The sequence below is a fragment of the Ixodes scapularis genome, unplaced genomic scaffold (assembly GCF_016920785.2).
Source record: "Ixodes scapularis isolate PalLabHiFi unplaced genomic scaffold, ASM1692078v2 PGA_scaffold2__306_contigs__length_199485367, whole genome shotgun sequence".
NCBI lineage: Eukaryota > Metazoa > Arthropoda > Arachnida > Ixodida > Ixodidae > Ixodes > Ixodes scapularis.
Window position 1 is genome coordinate 125,099,583 of NW_024609857.1, and position 25,640 is coordinate 125,125,222.

At 42.3% G+C, this 25,640-nt stretch overlaps 1 protein-coding gene across 1 annotated transcript in view; it reads left to right on the plus strand.

Moving 5' to 3' along the window:
- Positions 1-25,640, plus strand: part of LOC120838833 (5'-nucleotidase-like) — a 42,707-nt gene that overhangs the window by 12,888 nt on the left and 4,179 nt on the right. Inside the window, exons 5-7 of the mRNA XM_040208907.1 lie at positions 7,808-8,005; positions 15,671-15,931; positions 19,002-19,160. Coding sequence (XP_040064841.1) covers positions 7,808-8,005; positions 15,671-15,931; positions 19,002-19,160 — 618 coding nt within the window. The remainder of the gene's footprint in view (positions 1-7,807; positions 8,006-15,670; positions 15,932-19,001; positions 19,161-25,640) is intronic.

The window sequence follows — 25,640 nt, forward strand, 5'->3', positions numbered from 1 at the left end:
ACTGCGACCATTTTAGAGCGCTGTTAGAATTTTATTTGCAGTCCACGGCCGTTGTTTTTGTAGCGTGTACACTGGCGGAGGTTGAGCAGTTTCGCGTGGCTCCCAAAGAGCCGTGTTGCGCATGCGCGAGGAGCAGTGACGTCACACGGTGCACCGCTGGCGCGCCGGAGCCGCCGCCGCCGCGCGCGCCTCGCGGTCTGCGCATTTCAGAGGGGGACATCATAGCCGCGGCAGACGCACGGGCGCCGCCGCGTGCCGAGCTGAGCGCCTCCGTTGCACAGTATGCAAGTCTGACGCTGCACCGGAGCCGCTTGATAGCGCCTCTCATTTTCTGGGACTAAGCTCACGCTACGTATATCCTGGCATAGCCGAGCTAAGCCGCCGCAATTTTTTAATGAACAATTCTACGTACAAAAGATTGCTATTTGTATTGGTTCTTCTGTGGCACCTGTTGTGTGACATTTATCTTTCTGCCGTGGACAAGCGCATATCGGGGGATCTTGAAGGGATGAATATGATCAAGATGTTCCGCCATGTGGATGATTTGTTTGGTTATTTTGGGGGAATGTACAGCGAATTGTATGGAAAATGACGTGGCAAAAATTGTTATTCTGTTTAGGTCTCTTTCCGGCGGATTGAACTTCACTTGGAAAATGCCTAATGATAGCAGTATTGAGTTTCTAGATTTACAGCTCTTTTTTACTAAGAATCATTTGTGCTGGAGTTATAATCCACGAGCTAAGAAAGTCCACCTTTCTTTTAGCAGTGCCCACTCAAAATTCGTAAAACGGGGGATTGCATCCAGCTGCCTTCACGCAGCCATTACAAAAATGTGCCGGCATAGACTGCCTGTCAGCTTTGATCAGCAGGCTGCACGCTTCACGAGGGCCGGTTACCCAAAGAGCTTAGTGACAAGTGTGTGTGAAAGGCTCCCACAGAAAATTAAACGGGAGGGTGTTAGCAAAAGTCGTGAAAAGACAGGCAAGATGCCAGTGCTATTGATACCATATTTCCACAAAGTGTCCTACAATTTAAAAAAAAAAGATGGCTGTTAGACACAGGGTTAACGTAGTCTTCTCAGCCCCGTGCAAACTTTCAAAGATATGCTCCGCGATGAAAAAACGAAAGTTTGTAGTGTGCTTAAAGAAACATGTAACAAGATACACCGAATGCGTGGCTAAGGTGGTTTATGAGATTCCTTTTAGTTGCGGCCAAGTTTACATCGGTCAGACCGGCCGATGCTTTTATGAAAGAGCGCGCGAACACAAGCTTGCCGTACGCAATAATTCGGGTGGGCATCTTGCGGAGGACTGCAAACGATCTGGGTGCGAACCATTGTTTGAGCGCACAAGGTTTATCAAGAAAGGGAATGAAAAAATGGAAAGAGAACTAATCGAAGCTTTCTGTATACACAAAGTGGCTGACAGATGCGTAGGCATGCCATCTCTTTATCTGTTAACCAAAGAAACTGCGTGTCTTGAAAGATGCGTGTAATGAGCGACAATAATTTTTACCATTTGCATGTGTTTAGGCGATTGGGATCGACTTTGACGACGAGTCGTGTTTCAATAAATCAGTTGAAAGTTGGCGCCTGTCCATGTCGTACGTGTGTCTTTTTCCACCCTGTTTGTGCGCGCCTTTTAACCTTTTAATCGTTAATTCATCATAAGCGCAAAATCAAAATACTGTGAAAAAGTAAAGGACAGAAAAAACCTGGCCATTTAGGAGATAATTAGAACAGTGAATAAATTAATGGAAGAAGCTAAAGAACAAAGGCCAGATTCATGAAACGATCTTGCGCAAAAATGTTCGTACGAGCAAACGTAAGAACAAAATCGTATTGACGAAACGAAATTATCGTAACTCGAGGACACGTTGCGATGGTATGCTACGACAGCTCCGGACGTGTCTTACGCACTTTTTTTACAACCAAATAAACATGGCCGACAGCGTCGCTCAGTTACGCTGTCGCGACGATTCACGGACATTCATTTTTCTACATGTTCTCCTCGCACGTCCCGAATTCAAGCAGCAAGAAAAAAAGAAGGAAGTACTTGAAGCCAACCATGACGGACACGAACGCTGGATTCACAAACATCCGCGAAAGGTTACTAAGGCAACGAATCCACCGACCAAGCGACCACTAAGAGCTAGCTCGGCGAGCTCGGCAGAATATAGGCATAGCAAGGCACCCCGAACTTCTCCGACGGAGCGTTGCTCCGACGGTTCCTGACAAAGATTGGATGCCCACGACCAGCCAGTGGACCCTCCTTGTATGAATACTCTGATTACTGACCTCAATTTTAGATTGAGAGTTCAATCTCTTGTCATCATCTTTTCTAAAGCAGCGGTGGCGAACTCTGTCGTCGAAAAGGGACTCTCATCTATTCTATCTCCTTCTTTTTTGTGATAAAGAGCTCAAATAAACGCCGTATGGATTGCACGCGCAACAACGTATGCGCATTTTATTATTAGTATGCCATTTTTATTCCGACAGGACGGTACGTCAACACTGTCGAGCTATAACAGTACGTGGGAGCAACCCTAGGCTGGTCAAACCTTTCTTTTCCGACTGTCACGTCAACATCGAGTAGCAATTCATAAAGCTTGGTCCCGAAGCGCTTACCAAGACGCAGCCCCACAGCGCAAATCCATCAGTTCGACCAAACGCTGGCGTCCGCTCCAAGTGTAAGCAGGTAAATACGTGGCTCTTGTTGAGAATAGTAGTTTAAACGTATAGTTATTTTACTTCGGTTCGTTCGTGCATCTCCGAGGCCGCGAAAAAAACGTTGCGATTTGTTTCTATCTACGTCGCTTTGCAAACAACGAGATCTGGCCGTCTTTTAGTAACGATGACAGTTGTGTTGACTTCGTAGGGATCGAGTTCGTAGCGCTCGACGAAGGCGGTTATCCCGGCGTCGGCATTCGGGCCCCTTTTAAACCGTGTTAGCGTCGACATCTCACTGCACGGACAAGCCCCAAACAAGCGTTGGCGGAAAGTCTCCCTGCGTTTTTTATTCGCAATTCACGTGCTCCGCGATGCTTCGAACAATGCCGAGCTTTCCGATTGGTTGTACGAGTTGCGCAAGACGCCTTCGCTATAGCAACGGCCCGCTCTTGAGGAGATCGGGAGCTTGGGGGACACCGGAAGTTCTAGCTTTTCCTTTCAATGACGCCGCTTTCCTCCTCTCACTCAAAAACGCGTTCGTTAATACCGATTTCCCATTTTCTTAACTTACGAACTTCTCAGCTTAGTTGTCGTAACCTCAGAAGATTTTCGTAAATCTGACTTCTGTTTTATGAGGTCACCTTACACAACTTTCAAAAAAATTCACAAAGAAAATTCTGAAGGCGTTTAGGCAACAAAAGGAAGCAAGTTGATCAGGTTATTGTCAATAAAGAAGTGTATGACGACAGTATGATAATATGGAATAAATTTATTGTATTCTTCCAATCGGTTTTTCCGGAGGCCGAAGAAAGAAGACCGATTATAATGAACACCAGTGAAGCGTTTCTACAGATGGTTGAGCTGACTATATTAATAGACCTAAATTTATTTAGACTGCTGCATCATTATCCCACCAGAAACTCGGGGTCCATATAATACTCTTAGAGAATTCCTCGATAAGCTACGATAAATTGCTGTCCTTCTATCTTAGGCAACTTTAAGAGGTCCCTAGAAACTAATACTCTTCCTTCTGAATAGTTACAGGCCAAGGTGATGCCTATATTTAAAAGTGGGAATCGTTTATAGATACATAATTACCGCCCTGTATCTCTAAGAAGCACCTGTTGTAATATAATATAGCAGTTAGTCGCGAAACATAATTTAATACCTGGAAAGCAACGAATTACATTATTCAAAGCAGCTCGTCCTAGGTCCGGCTTATCAACGACGACTGAACTGGGTAATTTTTACAACAATTCGCTTTTGCAATGAGCTTAAAAACACAAGCTGATGTTATAAGCATGGATTTTTTTGAACGCATTCGATGGCGTTTTTCATGAAAAGCTAGTAACAAAACTAAAACATATAGAAATAAATGAAAATATCACCATTTCCATCGAAGCAAAATTACAAAATATAGCACAGGCAGTTGTAATTTGAGGAACTTCAAAATACTCCTTAAGCCTAATGCCAGGGGTGCCACAGAGGTTTGTGTTATGCCTATATTATTTCTTTATATTAACGAAATCACCAGAATTATTACACCTCTAATATAAATTAAGTCATTCCCAGTTCACTCTCTTATTTATTCTACAATCAAGACTTCCGACGAACAAGTGGCGTCAAATTAATGTCGGGATCAGATTAGCAAGTCGCGCCGTGATTGGCAACGGGAAATTACCTTCAGCAGGTCATTATACACCCGCATCACTAATATAAATAAGATATATCCTTGTCAGTATGAAATTAAACATATTGAACTGACCAAAGTAGAAACCTATAAGTATTTATAGCGTACCAATACGTCAAAATTTGAAATGGTAATCTCATATTAAAAATACCTGTGAAACAACTTGTCGCAAATTATGCGTGTTCAGACGGACAATTAAAGATGAGACTGCTGAAGTAAGACTCCCAGCATGCAAAACTCCGATACAGCTGACACTCGGGTAGACCTCCGTTGTTTGGGACCCCGTTAAAAAGACCGACATTAAGAAACTTAAGAAAGTGCGAAAACGGGCTGCACGCTTTATTCAATCAGATTACACATCGACTTCTCCAGTTACAAAAAAGCTAAACGAGTGCAGGTGTGAGCCCTTGAGGGTTTGAAGAAAATAGCGAGCCTGAAGTTTCTGTTTCGATTTTTTTTTAATGCTAGACTAAAAAAAAAAATATGTTTATCTTAAATTTGTTACCAATACGTCGGCTCGTTTGAATTGTTCTAAAGCATTACAATGTTATTTTTCTGAAATTAATATGTTATGCACTCTTGTGTTAAAAAAGATAAATGATCGGAACAAACTCTTGTCAGTTTTATTGACGTGTCTATAGACACGTCAAAATTCGAAACACATTTGAAATTATGTTTCGAATTTTTTACTCAAATTTAAAAACATGAAGCTCGACGAAAATAATCCCTGGAGAAGGGGAACAAGAGGGACAAAGGACAAACACAAATCTCCAAACACAGCTAGGTGACTGGTACACGACCAAAAAAATCCGCCTGGTCCGGGTATGAAACCCGGGACCTCTCCATTACAGGTGGAGCGGTCTACCAACTGAGCTAACCAGAAGTTAGACGTCAGTTGAGCAAACGGGTTTTATCGGCTGCCATCAGTCTAACACCAACAAGGGTGAAGCTTGCAATTTAAGGTTATGATTATAATGCAATTAAATGCAAAGGTGCAAGCGAGCTGGACAAAAATGACGAAAATATTTCCGTCATTCTTGTCCAGCTCGCCTGCACCTTTTCATTTAATTGCATTATAATTACAAACATGAAGCGTCCATGTTCTCTGCTACGACCCATGTATATGTCAAAAGATGTATTCATTTCGTTATAATATTTCGTGTCTTTTATGTGTGCGTTTTTTAGGCTTTGAGTTGTGACGCACCATGTGACACGCCTTGCAAAAGTGTTTATGTCTTTCCTTTTATACGTGCTTCTTCATTCTTCAAGCTGCGACGCATCAGACTTACGTTCTAATAAATGTTTTCATGTATGTTGACGGAGATACGTATAACCAGCATGTAAACTATATCTAGTATATTTTTCTGCAATGGCCCATGGGCCGACAGAATATGAAAATAAATAAATAAATAAGAACTACAAACAGAGGCGAGTGCTGTGAAGAAAGGGAAAAAACCGCTGTCTGCTGGTAAATGACGTCTATAGTCACCCTGCGACATAGGAACAATAAAAAGACCGACAGAACAAATAAGTGTCCTTCGTTGTTCTCTCCGTTTTTTAGTGCTCTCACGTCTCAGGGTACTAGCTGTACTAGCATGCATGGATAATTGGAATATTTTTTTTTTCACTTTCTTTTATTGCAGTTGCAAAACCGATATACTTATGAAAGACCTGATTACCGTAAATATATATGGTTTGTTCGCATTTCTTAGAATGTGAAAAAAGCATTTGGCAATCACGAATGACGCCTTCTTCTTAAGTTTAAAGTGCAGGTGTTATAATAATAATAATATTAATAATAAAAATAATAATAATAATAATAATAATAATAATAATGATAATGTCTATTTTTTCATCAAAAAATGATGGAGGGTGACCGAGGAAAAAAAGCTGCATCATGCAGCTTGACGAGTCCCCGGCCCCCATCTCACACAAACAGCAGTGACACAAGAAAAAATAAACAAGACGCAATGGCATTCAAAAAGTAATCGGGCGGCAATATTAACGTTTTTCTTAGTAACATGATGCATACATTGAGAGTTCTATGGAACTATGCATTTATCTAATACATGATACATACCATAGATACATTGAGAGGGTATATACACAGAAAATGCCATACATATATACATTTAGATATATACACAGAAAACACAAAGTATTATACATATCAAAGCTCTGGAAAGTGCTACTAAAAACCACACTCGAAAAACATTTTCGAATATCTTTTCTCGATGACTGAATAGGATCAATATTTTTGAAGCTGAGAAAATTAAATAGGTTTGGAAGCGTATAAGATAACATTTGTTCTGCAGAGGTCGTTCTATTATTGAGTAACTTCCAATTTTGCAAACTTCAAGTTGGGTAAGTTGGCACTTTAAAGCTAGAGAAGCCAGGTCAATCAGGTTAAGATGATTTTTTTTTTGTAGTTCATATTTATAGCACACACACAAACGATAATTATATATACTATTAACATTAATCAATTTTAAGCTTTTAAATAACGGTTCACTAGGGTGGTCGTATGGGACATTGGAAATATTTCTTAGCATTTTGTTTCTTCAACAGAAGTAGTTTATTTAAGTTTGTACTTGTACTATTACCCCAAGCTAGGTAACAGTAGTTTATATGAGAGCGAAATAAAGAGTTTTAAATTAAAAGTTTGACACTTCTTGGCAAAAGATGGCGGTGTCGATACATCAAGCCAACAACACGCGATTGTTTAAGCAAAATATAATTAATATGAGCGTCCCATCGCATTTGATCCGTGAATACAACACCAAGAGTCTTAAAGCGAGTTAGGACTTCAATTTTAGTCGAATTTAAAACGAATTTATCTACGGTGCTTTAATGTCCTTCTGTATAGTTTGATATAAGTTTTGTGGTACCCTGACACAGCGGGAAAGAAAATTCTATCTAAGACTCGGTTTATTGCCAAGAGCTCGTTGCGGCAGGTGCTCCTTGACCCGCTATACAAAGAAAGGAGCGCTGCGAGCAAAGTGGTGAGACGCCAACGTTACAGCCGAAGTAAACATGAACGCCTCCCAGCGTAATCTATTGCGATCCTGTGCATTTAATTATTAGTTAATCTTTTTTGTTCAGGGAGCTTTGATAAGAGCTGGTCACTCCGGTAGCTTCACCGTTTACTCACAGAATGCTTGTTTTAGGATCTTACAAATATTTTTGGTAGTGAACATTTTTTAGGCCCTTCTGGCACTCTTATGACTTGTACTAAAGACCAACATTAAAATAATTGAATATATATATATATATATGTATATATTCACGCATTTTCATTAACATTTTGAGCAGACGAAACGATTTCTCGGTGCCTCCTATAGTGCTTTTGTTTCCGCATATGTTTTTCAGCAACAATATATAATGTTCACTTGTGCATCAATATAAGCTGAATACTAACCGCGACGCCCTTCATGAATCTTTGCGCATAGGCGAGAGTCCCAGGCCTGAGGACCGTGTTGAAGGAGAGTATCCGACAATTGTTACAAAAGATGATAAAAAAGCCCTCGTCGTCCAAGATTACTGGGCCGGGAAATATCTGGGGCATTTGCAACTAGAATTTGACAAGGACGGAAACCTAAAAAACTGGTCTGGCAATCCTATTCTAATGGATAACAAGACTACTGAAGGTAAAACTTTCTTTCTTCCTGTGTGCATCTTTAAAGTGCTAAATGTCCATGGCTTCCTAGTAGGAATGCCGTGCAGCAGTCCGCACGTGGCAGATGTAGCATGGCTTAATTTTATAACAAATGAGCCTTGTCAGTTTGTTTTTGCGGGAAATAACTTTACTCTTAGGTTCGAGTATTCCGTCCCTGGAAAGAGTACCATGGAGCTGGGGCTACGTTGCTGCATGCCTCACCCCAAGGAGATACAAGGTTTCATGGTCTCCAAACAAAGACTGCATTGGTTAATATAACGACGAACGGGTTAGCACTGAAGCAACAGACAGACGGCAGTTTATTGAGTCATCCAGTCCTTCAAGGTTCTCCTCGCTTGTAGTAAGCCCCAGTAGCTCAGCATATGTACCCGTGCCATATAAACAGAAAGTATGGTGCATATAAATTAAGAACAAAGACAAAACTTACAGCAGCAGTGATTATTCTGCCATACGCACTAGAGCCAAAGAATATTTTCTGATTACTAAAACTTCCAGTTTTTTGTTCCGAAGCGGTATTAAAGCGATAAAAATTGCTGCTACAATATGGAGTTCATGTGAAACTTAATCTGAAGGCAAATCTTGTAGATAGTGCCCCTCGAGCTAAGGAACAACCAGCTATTCTCATTTTATGTAGCTGATTACGATTTACTACAAAAAGTCTTGCGAAAAACTAACTTGTCTATCGCCTTACCACTGGTTGAAATTCACTGTATTTCCAGAGCTCCTTTGTAAACAAATCGTCTTTTAATTTTTTTTCTTGTTGTTTTTTCGGAGTCAAAATACAGGCCCTCTAAGCCAATCATAGGGTTAATATGCTTCATTCTTCTGAACATGCGTTCGCTATGGCATGTGGTCACCTTGGAACATTCGGTGACTCTGCGCCTACGAGCTAGGCGAAAAACGGCAAGCAAGTCGACTGAAACATGTCTCCGCGCAAGAAAGAGGAGGTGCGAAAAAAGTGAGCGGGAGTTATCACGTGTGCGACGAAAGTTATTCATGCAGCTGTTATTTGGTTTGTCAGGAAATGACATAATGACCGTGAGTTATTTGTTCTTATTCTTTTAGCGCGTCTAAAAGCATTTATCCGACACAAACACCGTACCCTTCTAACAAATTTTATAATATTTCTTGGAGTCCAACTTCTCGTACGCAAAAAACTAGTAGATTTCCGACAACCGTAAAAAACGCATCTCCACGTGGTGAATGATATTGATTGGGGTGCTTGTCTGCGTAGACGCTGAGCCACAGCATGCCGAGCCTTTCGTGCATTTTCATCCATGTCACGCTGCGGTCAAATGCTCAAATGCGTATATAACTACGTTCCATACCATACATTCTCTTTCTGACATGGATCAAAACGAACGAAAGGCTCGCCATGCTGCGGCTCACCGTCTACGCAGACAGGCACCACCAGAGCTTCGCCCCAATCAACATCATTCACCACGTGGAGATGCGTTTTTTTTTTTTTGCCCTACACGAGCACGGGAGTACGTGCTCGTGAGCACGTGAGCGCGTGAGCTCACGAGCAGGAGCACGTGCACCCGACGGCGGACGGACATACGGACAGGGCTAGCCCCTAAAGGGGCATCCACACGAAGAAAAAATCCGCCCCTTTCCTCCGCGGAGCTCGCGCCACGTGCAACGTAAGTCATTCATTTTTGACGCCTCGTGGCGCCGTTCTCCCGTTCTCCTCCGTGGCGGAGGCGCGGAGGCTTCGTACTCTTAGCATGAGAGCTCCGCAGGTGCACGCGGCGGAGCCGGGGACGGAGTTTCCCGGGTTTTTGACGTCACGACATCCGTCCGCGTTGTTCTCCTTCGTGTGGATACCCTTTAAGGAGCTTCACCCCTAAAAAAAGTAATCGATGTAGCTACTGCTACGACAAGCGGAGGCGCCGGAGCCGGAACCTGACAACACTACGTCATGTGTGCATGGACAAGACAAACTCTTGCATTTTGGTTCTTCCCGCTGTAATTTTCAGTCAGAGCTCGGCCTTGTGGTATTGAAGCCTCTGTGCAAGCAGCATAAAAATTTGCTTACCGTATTTAATCGTTTGTGTGCACTCATCTGCGACCAAAACAAGAAATTAGGACAACAGGAGGCTCAAAACACATAAAATTTTGAACTGACCATGCGATACGACTACCAAGCGCACGCTTCATTCATATCTTTTTATTACTGAAAATGTATTAGACTGGAACATCACGTATGCTGCCTTTTGGGTGGGTCACGCCAGCGAATTCGGAACAGAGGAACCAATTGGGGTTTACAGGGACTTGTAACGTTCACTGCTACGGAATTCTTCGCAGCTCATGGCTGTCCAGATGTGCCTCCGAACACGGTTAAACAATGCTCGACCATGTCCTTCTCTAATTTTTGCGGCGGCCACCTCAATTATAATGTTAAGCTTTCCAAATATACGCCTCTGGTACACAAGTGATCCAGGATATTTAAGGAAATTGCGGTGCACCTTTGATCTACCATTTAAACTTCCCGTATGCAGATTGTATTGCCAATTAATACGCATATCTGGGTGCGACACAGACAACGCTTGCACCATTGGTTCATAGGGGCGTCCACCTACTTCCAGGTAGAAGTCATTTCTCTAAATTTACGTGAACGCTATACCGCTCAGCAGCTGCTGACGTACAATAAGGAACGGCTGCAGCTAAGCCATAACCTGAGCTGCATATTCTCCAGCTGTCATGGAGTGAACCTAATTTTTTTTTAAAAGTAGATTTATGCCGGAAATAGAAAATAAAAATATAAGTTCAAAAGACTGCAATTTAAAAGTGAATTACGCTATTTTACTTACCTTATGGGTCGGCCGGAATTATATGTAAATTAATCGATCAACCAACTTGGTACAGTGCGTTTGGCTTGCTTGGCATGCAAGGCGATGACGACAAAAGCGTCACATGCGTTTTCATTTCAATTGCCTGGAGGTACAGCATTAATTTCCACAGTGCTAAGACTAATTAACAATTTTAATATACGTTGAGCCTAGGTTTATAAATCCCAATTTATTTCACCTTAGCATGAACGAAAGCGAGGGCTATTGGGCAAGAGCTTGAGCACTCCCGACCCTAGTGGTTTATTTCGGTTTGGAAGACAACAAACATAAATTAGTTGTTAATTTTGTGCACATCGTTTGGCTCAAAAACTCGTATTCAACCTGTAAAAGACCAATCTAGCATGAATCCCAGAGGAACACTGACACGGCGCTCGTGTCCAATTTATGCCCGTACTTTATCGTGGTATGCGAGGAAAAAAATCCAGTGCAGAGGCTGGAGTGTGATAAGTACCGAGCTCTGCGAAAAGAAGCTAGGCAAAGCGTTCTACATAGTTCGGTTTCCTTGTCAATTGGTGTGAATATTCACTTTTTCAACACACATAGTCTCTACAAGCTGTGGTAAGAACACCAATCAAAACTGCCAACCTGCAGTTGCAGTCTTTTCTGCGGTTCATGTCAGCAAGCTACAGCCTATTAAAAATTGTGCGCCGTTTGGGGTAGGATTATAAATTGGCTAACAAATGAGCTGATTCGACGTTAAACAGGTGAAGTGTTCTTACTCTCGTGCTGTTCATCCAACTGAATGGCCAGATTCTCACTAAAAATGGCTCTGCTGCAAGCGTACTTGTCGCTCATCGTTACGATAGTTACACTTTCGTGCCGTAGAGGTACAGACAACTTGCATAGCGACTTAGACAACAGATACGAAACCCCCCCCTCTTCCCCCCTCCCCATACTAGCAAAAATAAAAATAAACGCGTGCATTCTAATATTTGAATGTAATCTCTTAGTTGTGGCTTTTCTTCCTGATTGTTCGAATCGCGTGTTCAAGCACAGGGGTTACACTTAAATTTTTACTAAAATAGGAAATGCATAACCCTCCTGAGCTACGTCGTATACGCTTATCCTCATCATGACTAAATAATATTTTAAAAAATTATCCGCTTCTATGGAGCTTTCGAACGCAGGCTTTCGTCACAAAACTCCTTGACAAACCGTTCCTTTATTTCGGGAACTTTCAATATTTAGTTAAGCGGCTTATTCTAACTGCGAGTCGATTTCTGTGCAAATGTTTCTTGTGTGCCATTGGGATGTTCTATTTTTAAGAGTAAGTTATGCAAATGTTCATTTTTCCTAAGTGGGACTTCCCGGCAAATCCCAGGAGTCCTAGCAACAACAGGAATTGTGCCCTGGTATCCACACGACTGATTCTTTCCTATCGTTCGGAGCTCATAACACAGGCAAAAAGAAAGCGAACGGAAAAGAAGGGCATCACACAATCTGTTTTGCTTTCCTTCTCCCTTCCCTGCGTTCAGAAATCACAAACTGTTAAACGAACATCAACTTCATCTTCGCTTCTTGGATAAATTTACGTGCCGTACATCTGAACGTCATTATGCGTGACGCAGGCACTGGAGGCACCAGATATTTCTGGAAAAATCTATTGGGAGACTTCAGTTTAATCAAACTTCACTTTTTAAAAATATGTTTAATGAAGGGGTGTGATATTCCACTGGTGTCTAAGATGCACATAAAGTTAGATAGTCTTGAATGTCATATTCTCAAAATAAGGGCGAGGAAGACAAGGAAAACAGCATACGCCATGATAGGCCATGTCCTGTTTTTCTCGTATGCTTCGCCGTCGTATTTTGCCTTCTTACGCTCAAGATAGACTGCAATAAACTAGTCAGATTATCCTTTCTGATTCACTTGTTTAAACAAAAAAATGTTAGTAGTGATATATATATAATTTCACAACATCATCCTGTATATAACTCCGTATTGACGCTAATACTTTCTGGTGATATTTAACACCAGAATGCAGGGGGATCGAAACCGTGTTTAACTGACGACGAATACGGATCAATATTATTACAATTACATTTGCATAATAAATATTGTACATTGCTTAGTCTTAAATAAAAATTGTGTATTGGAATATATGAGGTACTTTCAAAAATTTAAAAGCAATTCTAGGGTGCTTATTTTCCACCAAATGATGATTAACATTCGAAAACTCACACTCATTGACAGAAGCATCCACAATATGCACAATTACTGTTCTTTTGTCCAATATTGTCGTGGGCTTTTCCCTGCTCAACTTAAGTGCGGGTTTTTTTTTTTTGTTTTTTTGTTTTTGTTTTTTGCCTAAAAGTATGTTAGGTTTTAAAGAAATTAGTAACTACATACATTGAAACTCCGATATACGTGGTATTGGCTTTTTAATTCGAACATATTTTTTTAAAGAGGGATGAGAGTTATTCGTGCGCCGTCTGCAACATGCATACATAAGACTCTGCAGATATTAGACGAGGATTATAATTATCATGGCATTTTGACTAATTACTTGAAAGCTCCTGATTAACTTTCTTAATTATTGGTCTAAGGGTTTATGTAGCATTTTTAGTTATTACGACGAATATTACAGAGCCCAAACTAATTGAAAGAGAGCAAAAATGTATTTATTTAATAGATATTAATTAATCTATTTTCTAGTTTTTTAGCCTAATTTATATATTGTTCACAAAAAAAAAGAAGAAAAAAAAAAAGAAAGCGCCGCTATACTTCGTTTTATCTTAAGGTCCAACCAGATGGGACGTTTTCAGGCACTTCGTCGGCGTGAGCGTCACTTCGCGTCCGGAGCGGTGCTCCGTGCCGATATTTGTCCCTTCCAGATTTCGGTGTCGGCCTGCGCGTCGCGTTGTTCTGGGTGACTTCAAGCGACACGCGCCGACGCTGACGCGAGCTAGCTCCTGAAAAAACGTGCGTGCGTGCAAAAACGCCCCGTGTTTTCGGGGCTGAAGTCCTGACGCAGACGACGCTATGAGCTGATGGCACCCATCAGACAGCCTAAGAAGCTCGCCATCATGGTGTTCGTCATGATTTGGTACGTGTTCTTTCATCGTCAAACCGATCACAAACAGCAAAGGCCGAGTGACTCGCGCTTTTGACGGCGCTCGATTGGTCCGTCAGCTCTAAGCGTCGGCTGCGTCTGGACTTATGCAAACACAAAGCCTTTTTTTTTGTTTACGAACATGAACCGCCGTTTGCGTCCCAAGCGACTTCCGGTCGCACCGTCTTTGCAAGCCTGTTGAGCTTGCTTATGTCACCAGTGCTAGAAAGCATAAATGCTACACAAACAAGGTTGGAGATTTAACGAAGGCCTTCGGCTGTACAAGATTACATCTTGGAGGAGGGAAGTTGGTTTACCAGAATGTTTGGAAACTTTTACCGGATCTTCCGCTTCTTCGTTCCTTTGGCGTTCACTTGGAGAATTGGTAGTTAAATTTTTTATCGATATTTCAAGCAGCGGTGTCGATGTGGGCTGTGTTCTTTCGTTTTATGAACCGGAAGTTCTCTGGGACGTCATTGGACTACCGTCGGGTGGCGTTTGCCATGAAAAGGGTCTATTGGGCAGGAGATCGAACTATAGGGGGCGCTCTGACCCGTTTGTTTTCCCCACGCTCTGTGTTTACTCAACACAAGGCCTGTGCACATGCCGACAGGCCTTATGGGCATAGCCATGTCATCTTCTACAATAGAGCGCGGGGCACAGTTTAATGTAAAAAATACTAACAATCGACGAAGCGACGTTAAGTGCCCGATCTATCCTCGGAGAATGCGAGCTTGACCCACTTCGGCTTTTGTGCTGAGCTGGGATCGTGCATGCTGCATTGTCCACGCAACCCGTAATGAAAAAAAAACAAAAAAACAAAAAAAAAACCCTCCTCCCTCTCGTTGGAGAGCACGAACTGCAGACGAACGCTGACGCCGCGTTCGGTTATGTCGGCCGAGCGCTGCGTCATTGTATTTGTTGTCCCCATCCATGTAGTTGTTATGTTAACCGCTTGGGGCGTCACGGTCTGTCCTCCTCCCCAATAGCTGTGCAGAGTGTGGTGCTTAGAAGAATGACGTAGTCGTTTCAGTCACATAGTGAGGACATGATTGAGACCATACATCACTCTTCCAAGCGTCATTGTTGGCAGGGATTGGGACGCTCTTTTTGTGTGCAATTTATAAATCCGCCTAATAAGTGTATAAATTGATCAATTAAAATCCCAAACACTATTACACTTCCTCAAAATCGTTCAGCAGACCGATATCATGAAGCGTTCGGCGCATGCGTGAAACCGCCATCACTTTAGTTCATAAGAGGCTACCGTCAGTACACGAGACGGCTCGTGCCCTATCGTGCTCTGCATGCGCAGAGTCCCAGCGAGGTCGTCGCTCGTGCAAAAATACTATAGTTCCCGTAATGAATCGCGGCAGCGGTGGCGTATAGTTACACTGCCTGCTGAGATTAGTCTATTGGTCTGGCCTCCAATAGCAATTGTCGTCAATACTGGAATCGTAACATGACCGTTAGCGCCAATAATTAAGAATTAATTCACAAATTTTAGTGCCTTAGCCAACTTATCATGACGATTATCCCCTTAATAAAATGTCGACCAAGGCAGATGAATATGGGTGAAAGACGGCACTCGTCTAAACCTTACCCCCTTTAAAATATTACGTCTTAATATAAAATCAAACACCCTGTATAGTTTTAAATTGATGAAAAATATACGTGCACTCATAAAATTATCACTTTGTCCCAAATATCCTCGTTACGTGTTTTCTACCAGACAAAGAAATGGCTTGCGTGCTGGATTCATATAAGGAAGTAGTTGAGAATGCGAGCAAAGAGTACATCGGCCTCACCAAGGTTAAGCTTGAAGCCAGCGATAAGGTGTGTCGCATCAAAGAGTGCAACACGGCCAATCTCATCACTGATGCTTTCCTTGCCTTCTACGCTGACCGAAATACCACCAATAATACTAAGGACTGGTCCGACGTTAATGCCGCCGTTGTAAACAGTGGTATTGCCAAGACAACCGTTGAACAAGGTAAGACACACGGCTTGTAATATATGCGTGCATCTGTGAACTCTGTTTAAGATCAGAAAGTAAAGTATCGTAAACATGGTTACTTTTTATTTGGGAGATATCGAGCACGAACATATCTGTCTAGCCAGAAGATAGGAGAGAATGCTGCTCTTCTTTCGTTAAAAATTCGAAAAAGACAAAAAAAGAAAGAAAAAACGAGAGAACCAAGTGCGGATAGTGTAGAACATCTTATTTGGACTTTAATATATTACTCTTCTGTATGTTAACTTCGCAAAGAGCAAAGCTAAATTTACAAATGTTAGTTTACAACAAACACCTAGATCAGTTAATTTCATGAGGCAGATTCACACATTCCGCTAGACTATTATTTATTTATACTTATTTGTTTATTTGTTTTTCGTTTGTTTTTTATTAATATAGTCGTTTTTTAGTCTAAATCAGGAGAGGTGTATTCATATTTGCATGATCACATCGAACTTGTGGTGAGCGAAATATACTTGGAAAATCGCTGGAAGTGATACTTATATGTCGCACATGAACACAAGAAAAGTATGTGTACTACAATTTTAGCTCAAATTCACACGCACAAAAAACTAATATTTGAAAAAATTATCGCCGGTAGTACACACTTAATGGTTTAATGAACCTTATTTTTATTTGCAAAAAGCAGATGCCCTAGTTAATCAAATGGCAAACGTTAGAGTAGTTAACAACACACACTGGAAGATCATTTCACTCTTGAATGGCTTCAACAAAAAAAAATATATTTGTTGAAAATATATTCTTTGCTTTCGTATGTTGTTTCACATTTTCGTGCTTTAGTCTACGCGCTCACCTGGGCACTTTTGTATATGCTGTTCCGTGTTGATTTCTAATTGTGTGTTATGAATATACTTCAAATCTACAGTAACTTAACATCACTTCAAGTTAGTGTTTATTTATAGGCCCTTTTCGTTTGTACTTGTAAAGTATAAAACATACAGACAACCATTAAATATATTATTAACAAATTTATATTTAAACACTATTAATGTTGGTTTCGGTGATTTAGTTCTTCAAGAAAGACGGAAGGCAACAGCCGGTGCAGCGTTCGAATAAATGTTTCCCGCAGAGTGCATTCGTGTTTTCACTTATATTTTATTTTTCGACATGACGATGACAACAGGCAACGCACCTGCGAATGATGTTTTTGTATAAATTTAGATATACTAATGAGTGTGTGTGTCGGGAGGGTGGAACATATACATATTATCTGCCGTGAAATGAGATTAAAATAGGCACCATATTAGGAGCTCGTATTATCAATAATAATATGCTTTTCTCATAACGAGTAATTATAATTTCTGAAATATCAAGGCGTTGCTCCATTCGTGCCGCAAACTGAGAAAAAAGTAATTCAAAACTACACCTCAAACTCCAACGAAGGAGGCCCTTATACTAAGCGTGCATTTTTGTATGAGTACGACATAGTATCAGTACATATCAGGGATTTCGATAGGAGTAGAAATCACAACAAATTAACAGGCAAACACTATAAAAATAATTAAAATAAGTAAAACTGCAAACAATGCGAAAAGCAGAAACGTCCATATATAATATACAAACAATGTATATATGCATATACAATAGCTATGCGCTTTCCAAAGTAGAATAAATATATACGTTGGCATGTAAAACATTTGTGGTGTATCGGAATTAGAAGAAAAAAACTCTTCCTCGTGGAATTAAAAAAAAATCCTGGTAACATTTTATTCCTGCACTACACGAAAAAAACTAAAGGCTTTAAACAATGACACTTTATGTTGCATCAGTGAGGACCACAGGTTCAGGTCGAAAGCTGTCGCAGCAGTTCTTGTACAAAATGTGCCCAGCATTGTTCTACTGTAGATGACGTCGCTAATTCAGCACTACAGCCTAGCCATCTAGAAGGTATTGAACAAGCCCGCTTCGGTTCTCTGTCCCTATACTTCATTTCACCTTACGTCCAGACGCAGCCGACGCTACACGCTGATGGAACCGATCAGACAGCGTCAAAAGCATAACTTCATGGTGTTCGTCACGTTTCCGTGCGTGTTCTCTCATAGCTGAATGAATATTGAACAGAAAAGGCCTTGTGACTTCCGCTCTGGGTGCTCCTTGATCGGTCCCATTAGCCTGTAGCGTTGGCTGCGTCTGGACTTAAAGTGAAAGGAAGTATAGGCCGACACTGTTCACTTGTCTAGCGTCTCATCGGCAAGACTAACACGCTGAGCCCCAGTGGGCCGCCGCTTCCGTTCAGCGTTGTTTTCTTCTGTCCGCTCCTTTCTGTTGCGAGGCAATGTGAAGATAACCGGAGCATATCCAAAGAGCTTTGTACGTTTATCATAGAGCGGAACCAACTGCTACACTGGCATATTCACCGGAACTAAGTCTTACGCCGCCGATGGTCCAGGACACACGCACAGCGAGCCGGGAACCACGCACGATAGAGATAGAGAGAGGAGAAAATGGGAATTCTCCGCGAAGGAAAGGGGTCGGATTTTCAAAGGTATGTTAGCGCATTAAAACAAAAGAGAAAGGAGGAAAGCGCTGGAGCTTGGAAATAGGCAAATTTCTACGTGATGCAATACACTCTCCCCTCCTTTTGATCCCCTAATCTGGGTACTTAATACTCATATAAACTGAAACAAAGATTAATTTGGCTTTATGATATGCGATGCAGCCAAAATGTATAGAGAGTGCGCGTGCCTGTACAAGTGCGTGTTTAGATGTTACTTCCTTTCAGCGTATTGGCTTTTGACATTATTGGATTTTCCTTCCTGGCTGTTTTTGTTAATGTCTAAATCTTCAAAAGTTACAAACATCAACAGGAAAACGTTGAAATATTTGTTACTAATACCGGCGTATAAAGATATGTTTAAAATAAACGTACACTCATGCCGTAATAGCAGGGTCTGCGTATCCTGCTTTTGGAGTTGCGTTGCATGAAGTGTAACAAATTTAACATTGAACAAGAAAGTATATTCCCTTTGAACTGATAACGAACAAGGAAAATTAAGATATTTGTTATAGCTCCATATTTGTTATACAGGTGTCATTCTGCGGGAGAACATGATGGCCATGATGCCCTACGAAAGTACTCTGTACGTTCTCACAATGACCGGACTTCAATTAACGAACATGTTTGAGCACGGTGCCTCAAAATTCACCTGGTTCGAGGACCCTGAAGGAGCGTTTCTTCAGGCATCAGGTATGACCTCCTCCAAAAACGCATCACCAGGACCGATCAATTGTAAATTGAGCCTCTTTTGCAACGTTTAGTATCGTAACTTTTTCGCTTTACGACACATCTGAAAGCAGTCGAAAACTCTAACATGGTCACTAATGCTCAAAGTGCAATTTACAGCGTATTTACTACACTCTTCGAACCTGAGTGCGTCAATTTTACCGTAGAAAACTTCGGAGAGCATATCGGTGCAATAAGCTGAAAATATGTTGTTAATCTTAATTTTTTTTTTTTTTATAAATGTGAACCTGAGTACAAGGTAAGCACGTTAAACGTTGTGCTCACTGTAACAGCCCGTACTGTGAAACCCAGTAAAAGAGTTTTGTGCATAAACATAGGTTCATCCCTGTCAGGCGAAACCTTCCCTCCAATGATTTTTTTTTTTTTGCAAATGGCCCTTTCTTGTATTCTGCGCCAAAGCAAATACCGAGTGGGAACAAATATATAGACCTCTTTTTCGCCGAAAATACAAACGACGTATTGCCGAACGTTGAAATTTATGCTAATGTAGCGTTAGAAGCCGGAGCATACGCCTAAAATTTTAGAGCTTGCCGTTGTGTGGTTCAATGTTATCAGGGAATTTCGAAATATTGAATGAGAAAATAAAACATGTTTAGTAGCCGACGCCGATCAGCTTATTCCTAGGTCGTCATTTATTTCCTTAAAAAAATTTGAGATCGCTTATAATTTTGTAATTTAATAACGACAAGCTCTAAAACCTTGGCATCTGGTTCGAATCTCTAGAACTATATTTAAGCGGAGCCTGAGCGTTCGTCAATTCATAATGGTTTAGCAGTAAAAAAGTTGTTCTGCTTTCTGCGAGAGCTCTGTCTGAGCACCATATTTCTTAGAGTGTAAGCCTGATTAGTTCGTTTGCGATCAAACACGTACAGAAGGATGATGAGCACCATGGATCGCAGCGACGCTGCGCTCTTGACGCGCTGTTCTTGTCCCACAGGCTCGTATCGTCGGCTGCGCTCTGACCTTGTGTAAAACAATGTTTAGTAACATTTATCGACAAAACCCTTTAAAAATTCACATGGGTGATTATATTGACTTACCAATCAACAGTAAACTTGTCTCAACAAAATTATTTTAGCTGCCATTTGCAATCTCGGGCACCCAGAACAATGTACAACTTTCTTCGAAGAATGTAGAAAAAGAAGACAGAAAATAATCAGCATCTCCGCAAATAAATATTTTGTTTCAAATTTTACAAATCCGCTTATTGCTAAAATCATTCGCGTCGGTTAAAAAAAAACGCACCAATAACGACAAAAGTGTTATATTGTTAACGTTGGGCTGCCTAATACCATGCAAAATTTCATATGGCGTGCACGGGGCGCGTAGAAAAGTTCTCTATATAGAAAAGGCTCACCGGAAAAAAAAGAAACCTCACAGGAGGAAAGCTTACCGGAGATAAGCTCATGGCTAGACCACCAAATATAAAACAGAAAAATCACAACCCTCTTCATTTTCAATGGCGTGGGAGAAAGCGCACCTATGTACCTGAACCGAGCGTTCGCTCGATTGTACTATTTGTTCTTGACTGAAATACGTTCACTCAACTGAAGTATGCTAAATTGCCGGAAATACATCGACTGAAGTACGTTCACTTCGCTTGAATATGGCAACTGAAGCATATCTGCTTGTAATATGAGCATGCGGTCATTTTTCCGTTCACTATAATACAAATATTTTGTAAGTTTACCCTCGTACACCCTATTGCCTAGACAATGAAAACAAACTAAACAGTTTCCACAGAAGGAATATTATTAAGATAACCCGAGGGAAGCGCAAGTCGTGTAACAAAATCCAGGTTTAGTTTGTCTAGAGTGGTACACTTAATTTGAATTACCTTCATGGAGTTGCTCGTACTGCATAAGCTATACCAGGATCAGAAAATTCTGTCATTTATGTCACATGATGCAACGCTTCAAACGCGAGAGCATAGTTATATATGGCGACAGTCACGCGAACACGGTTGCCATAAAATGCAATGAAGCGCCTTACTTTGAAATGGGTATACTGCCTGTATTCCAAGGCTACGCAGGATAGCGGTATAAATATATCGCGACAATATCTTAGAGATACTGATGAGTAAATGTGTATCCGTATCAAGATACATTTGAAAAACTTACTTTTATCTCAGTTGCGATATACATTTACCATGTATCAAATGTGTTGGAATACCCTGCCAGGCTTATCCAGGTACACAGTTATTTGGGCCGACATTTTTATTTTATCTGGGGGGCTTGCCTTCTTCAGTGTATAGAACATGACTATTCGATCTCCGAAGAAGCCAAGGTGGAACCAAACTTACCCTTGTTTAGCCCGAGCCTGGGTTATTTTCCCCCATTCACCAAAAAAAAAGTGTCAAAGGTAAGCTTCAGTGCTGCTAGTTTGGCTGTTATATAGGTGTATCCACATGGTGGACTAAACCACTGTTTTGGTTTGCGGACGGCACATCACGTAATATCTCGTCATCGGTTTGCGCGGTCCGTTTCGGGGCCGCGAACCGAGCAAGGTGGCAATGCCAAGAACATTTTCCGTCCGGAATTCTGACGGCGGACCGCAGCGCTTTTAGAATAATTAAAGGAGCTAGTTCAGGCAACCAATCTACGAACACGTTATTCAAAACAACAGCATTATTTACCGGTGCCAAAGAAGTGCAGCGTTAACTTGCAGTCTTGTTGCTGGCGAGATCGTTCAGCGCATCACGCTTTTTTGTCGCGCGATTCTAAGCCCTATGCCTGACAGAACTTCAACGAATAGCTCGTGAGTTACGCACAGCAGCCGGCGGTATTAGTCTCGGTGAGAGACCAACAGCTCCTTGTACAGTCTTAGGCAAAAGGGTCACATGGTCCTCCCTCGATGGGGGAACGCTCTTGTAACAAATTTTCCTTTAGAATGGAGGAAACTTTCGTCCTCAAAGCAGGGGAACGAAGTTCCTCCGTCGCCTGCATCTCAATATGGCGGCCCCGAATCGAGCAAATCAAGCTCAATGAGGCTTACGGAGGACGCTATGTCTCTTCTACGGGACGAGAGAAGCAGCAAATGAAAGCGTAACACGAGCTTTCCGCGAACTGTATTTATTCCCAAGGCCGACTTCACCCCGAAAGTAAAAAAACTTCCGTTTCGAAAGTTGTCACCTCAGTCTTCTCATCGTCAGCACTGCGCTGTTGAACGGAGACCGACGGTACCCAGCTACTTCGCGCACTTTGCGTCCTAGCTTTTATATTCCTTAAGCCACAATTCTTTCGTCAACCGCACATCACGGAGGAGGGGTAAACCATTCGCGAAACCAAAAGCCGTTCTCATAAAGAGCAAATTCGAAGCAGCCTGCTTGGCTTATTGCATGGTAACCAGAAATTAGGGCTAAGAGTGAAAGAAAGTTAAAACGCTTACCACCAGATAGAAGGGTCAAGCAGAGTAATTGCAATAGCTAGGTGAGGTGACGCTGGCTGCCGCCCATTTTATGTGCTAAAAAATAATTTTATTTGCTCACGTCACTATTATGCTTCGGACCCTTCGGGAACCTTTATTGTACGCACATGTAGATACATTACGCATAGCACTATCATCAGCTGAACATAAACGTTGAGCGCGTACACAAACACGGCACATACAAACATCGATACAACAGCACACTAACCCGATCGCTACATGTGTGCTCTGCGTTTCCGCCTTTTATACTGGTCGTTTTAAAGGTACAGATTTTAACAGGCTGAAGTTGAGCTAGTTGGTACATAATGCAAAAGTAAAGGGTCAGCTAGAACGATAGGGACAAGACACAGACAGGGAGACACAGAGACATACACCCCGCTGACTATCAACTGAGACTTCATACTTCTTCATCACTTTAACACAAAGGTTCACACCTAAAGTAATGTCAATAAATCACCCTAAACCCTTACATTACACTACTAAATTAAATTAAATTATTAAATTTGGTGACTAATACCTCTCTCACCCAGCCCACAAACCACCGACGACACATATCCCTCTTATTCCCTTTCACGGGGCCGTGCCACACTGCAAAAACTGCCTTTCTTTCTTGCTGACCGTGATGGAGGGCATGCTCACGCACTCATCGGCGCTTTCCTCAATGGCCAGGGCCTTGAAAATCTTGCGCGCAAAGGCATCTCTGTGTCTTTTAAAAATGTAAACGCTGCTAAAACTTGGCCTGCATCCGCACTTGCAGCAATGGGCTGCAAGCTGCCCAGCCCCCGTGCACTGCACCGACACCTCGAGCTCCCTGACTCCGTCATTAAAGCAGCGTCCCGAATGCCCGATGTAGCAGCTCCCGCATGACCTTGGAATCTTGTACACTACACCAGTCTGGCACATGGCGTACTTAGTCCTGTGCGCCGTGTTGTAGGTTGGCTGGTGGTTCTTGGCCTGATTTACCCTGCGGCACATAGAGTTCCCTCTGTACGGTGCCGAGCACACAACCCTGACACTCTGCCCTGCAGCGATCTTCTTGAGTCGGTGGGTGACGCCGTGGATGTAGGGGACTACCGCGAAGTTCTCTTGTGGAGTCTGTCTATCTCGCTCGGTACTGGGTGATCGCCTTGGAAATTTTTTTGCATATCGTCTCACATACGGCTCCAAGGAGGACATTTGGATACCCGGAGTCACAAAGCCGGGCCATCTGTTTCTGAAAGCTGGCGTCAGCTTGATGGTGGCATGACTATAGCGCAACGTTGATACGAGTGCCGTGTTGTCTATGCGGCAGCTTTTCTCGGAGACCACCTAAGCAATAAAATATTTTCACAGCATTTTGATTTTTTTCCAGCAATTTCATAGCTCTGAGAGTATTTTCAACGGCTCAGGGGATGAATCTCTTTAAAAAAAAGTAAGCGCTCATGCCGTAATTATTCGAAAACCAATAAACCAAGCCGCTCCACTGCGGTTCCAAGTCATGTGTTTTTTTCCCCGTTCGTATTCCTATTGTAGTATATTTTTGTTTTTATATTTGTGCTCTTCGCGTGCGGCTGCAATTTTCGTCATGAATTAATCTACCCCGAGTCCCAAATAGCAGCCAAGCTTTTTAAATCGACCGCAAAAATCGCATAACCTATCGCGTTCCGATTTTGTACAGCGTTGGCCTGAGGTGGTGCATTCTTTCTAGAAAATTCGAAAAGAGCGAACTTACCTGAGAATAAAGTAAAAAAAAAGGAAAAAGGCTTAACTCGTATGGCAACGCAGCGAATCCACCGGTCTTCAAACCATAGGGCGCCCTATGGTTTGAAGACCGGTAGCTTCGCTGCCACTCGGCATCGGAAAACAGACCGAAACTAGCATAGAACGCAACCAAGCACCCGGCAGCCAAACCTGCCGGTCTTGGACGGAGTTTCCACGGTTTCCGTAACGTCGTCAACGTCAAAACGTCGTTCTGTAATCCGGAGGCGGCCATATTAGCCCAGTGTACGCAGCGCGCTGCTGGGGCTGCTCCGGAACTTCGCTGTTTCTCACGGCTCGTTTGCTCGTTTTATAAAATTAGTGGTAAAAACGCGAGTGCAACCGGAATGTTCTGCACGTTTGGACTAGAAGACGGAATTACAGGCGGCCTTCGCTGCCGCTGAAGCTCAATCATGTCAGCAGCATTTATTAGACAATGCGCGCAACGTGCTCGAAAAACGAAACCGAAAGAAGATGAGTCGGGACTCGGAACTCTACTGTCGTCTGCCTGGAGAAGGAGAAGAACGTCTTTTTCCTCCCTTCTTCTCGTGTCCGCTTGGGGGCGCGTCAGTAGAAGGAAGGACGACGCGCCGTTGCTACCATTTTCCTCTTTTTCTTTTTTTTCTTAGAGTGTAGAGTTGATTTTGCATGCCGAAATATTTTAGGTACGTTCATGTTTTCATTCAACCGGGCCTTTTCGAAGGCGCAAGTCCTCTACCTCGTGAATTCACAACGCCAGAGCCGTTGCGGCGAAATGCAGATTGCGTTTGACTTCCATCTTCACAACTACCTTCAAAGCAGTGCGCTGCTAACTTTTGGCGGGCGGTGGCGTCGAGAACTAGACAGGTCCGCGCGCTTTGTCGTCTGCTCCTCTGGTCCGTCGTGTGAATACTTCCTTCAGCCGGCCGACCCGCAGGCTTCTCATCACGTAGCCAAATGGCCCAGGGACTGGCCCGTCGTGTGGATACACCTTATCTTACATTTTAAAGCCTAAATCGCCAAACAAGTGCCAGAACCAGTTACTTCTGCTTGTTCAATTTTCATGTAGAAACTTTGGGCTAAAATTGCCAAATCATTGCCAAATTTAGGCTTTACTGCTGGTTATTGCCTTTATGCATTACATCTTTGACTGAAGTCTGGTGTTTCGTCAATATTTGGCGAGCTCAAGAAAAAAAAAAAGCATAGAAACGCAAAAAAAAAAATGTACTCTGTCAGTAACCAGCGTCTTTAAGCTAGGAGGCTTTAGACCCACGTTAGGTC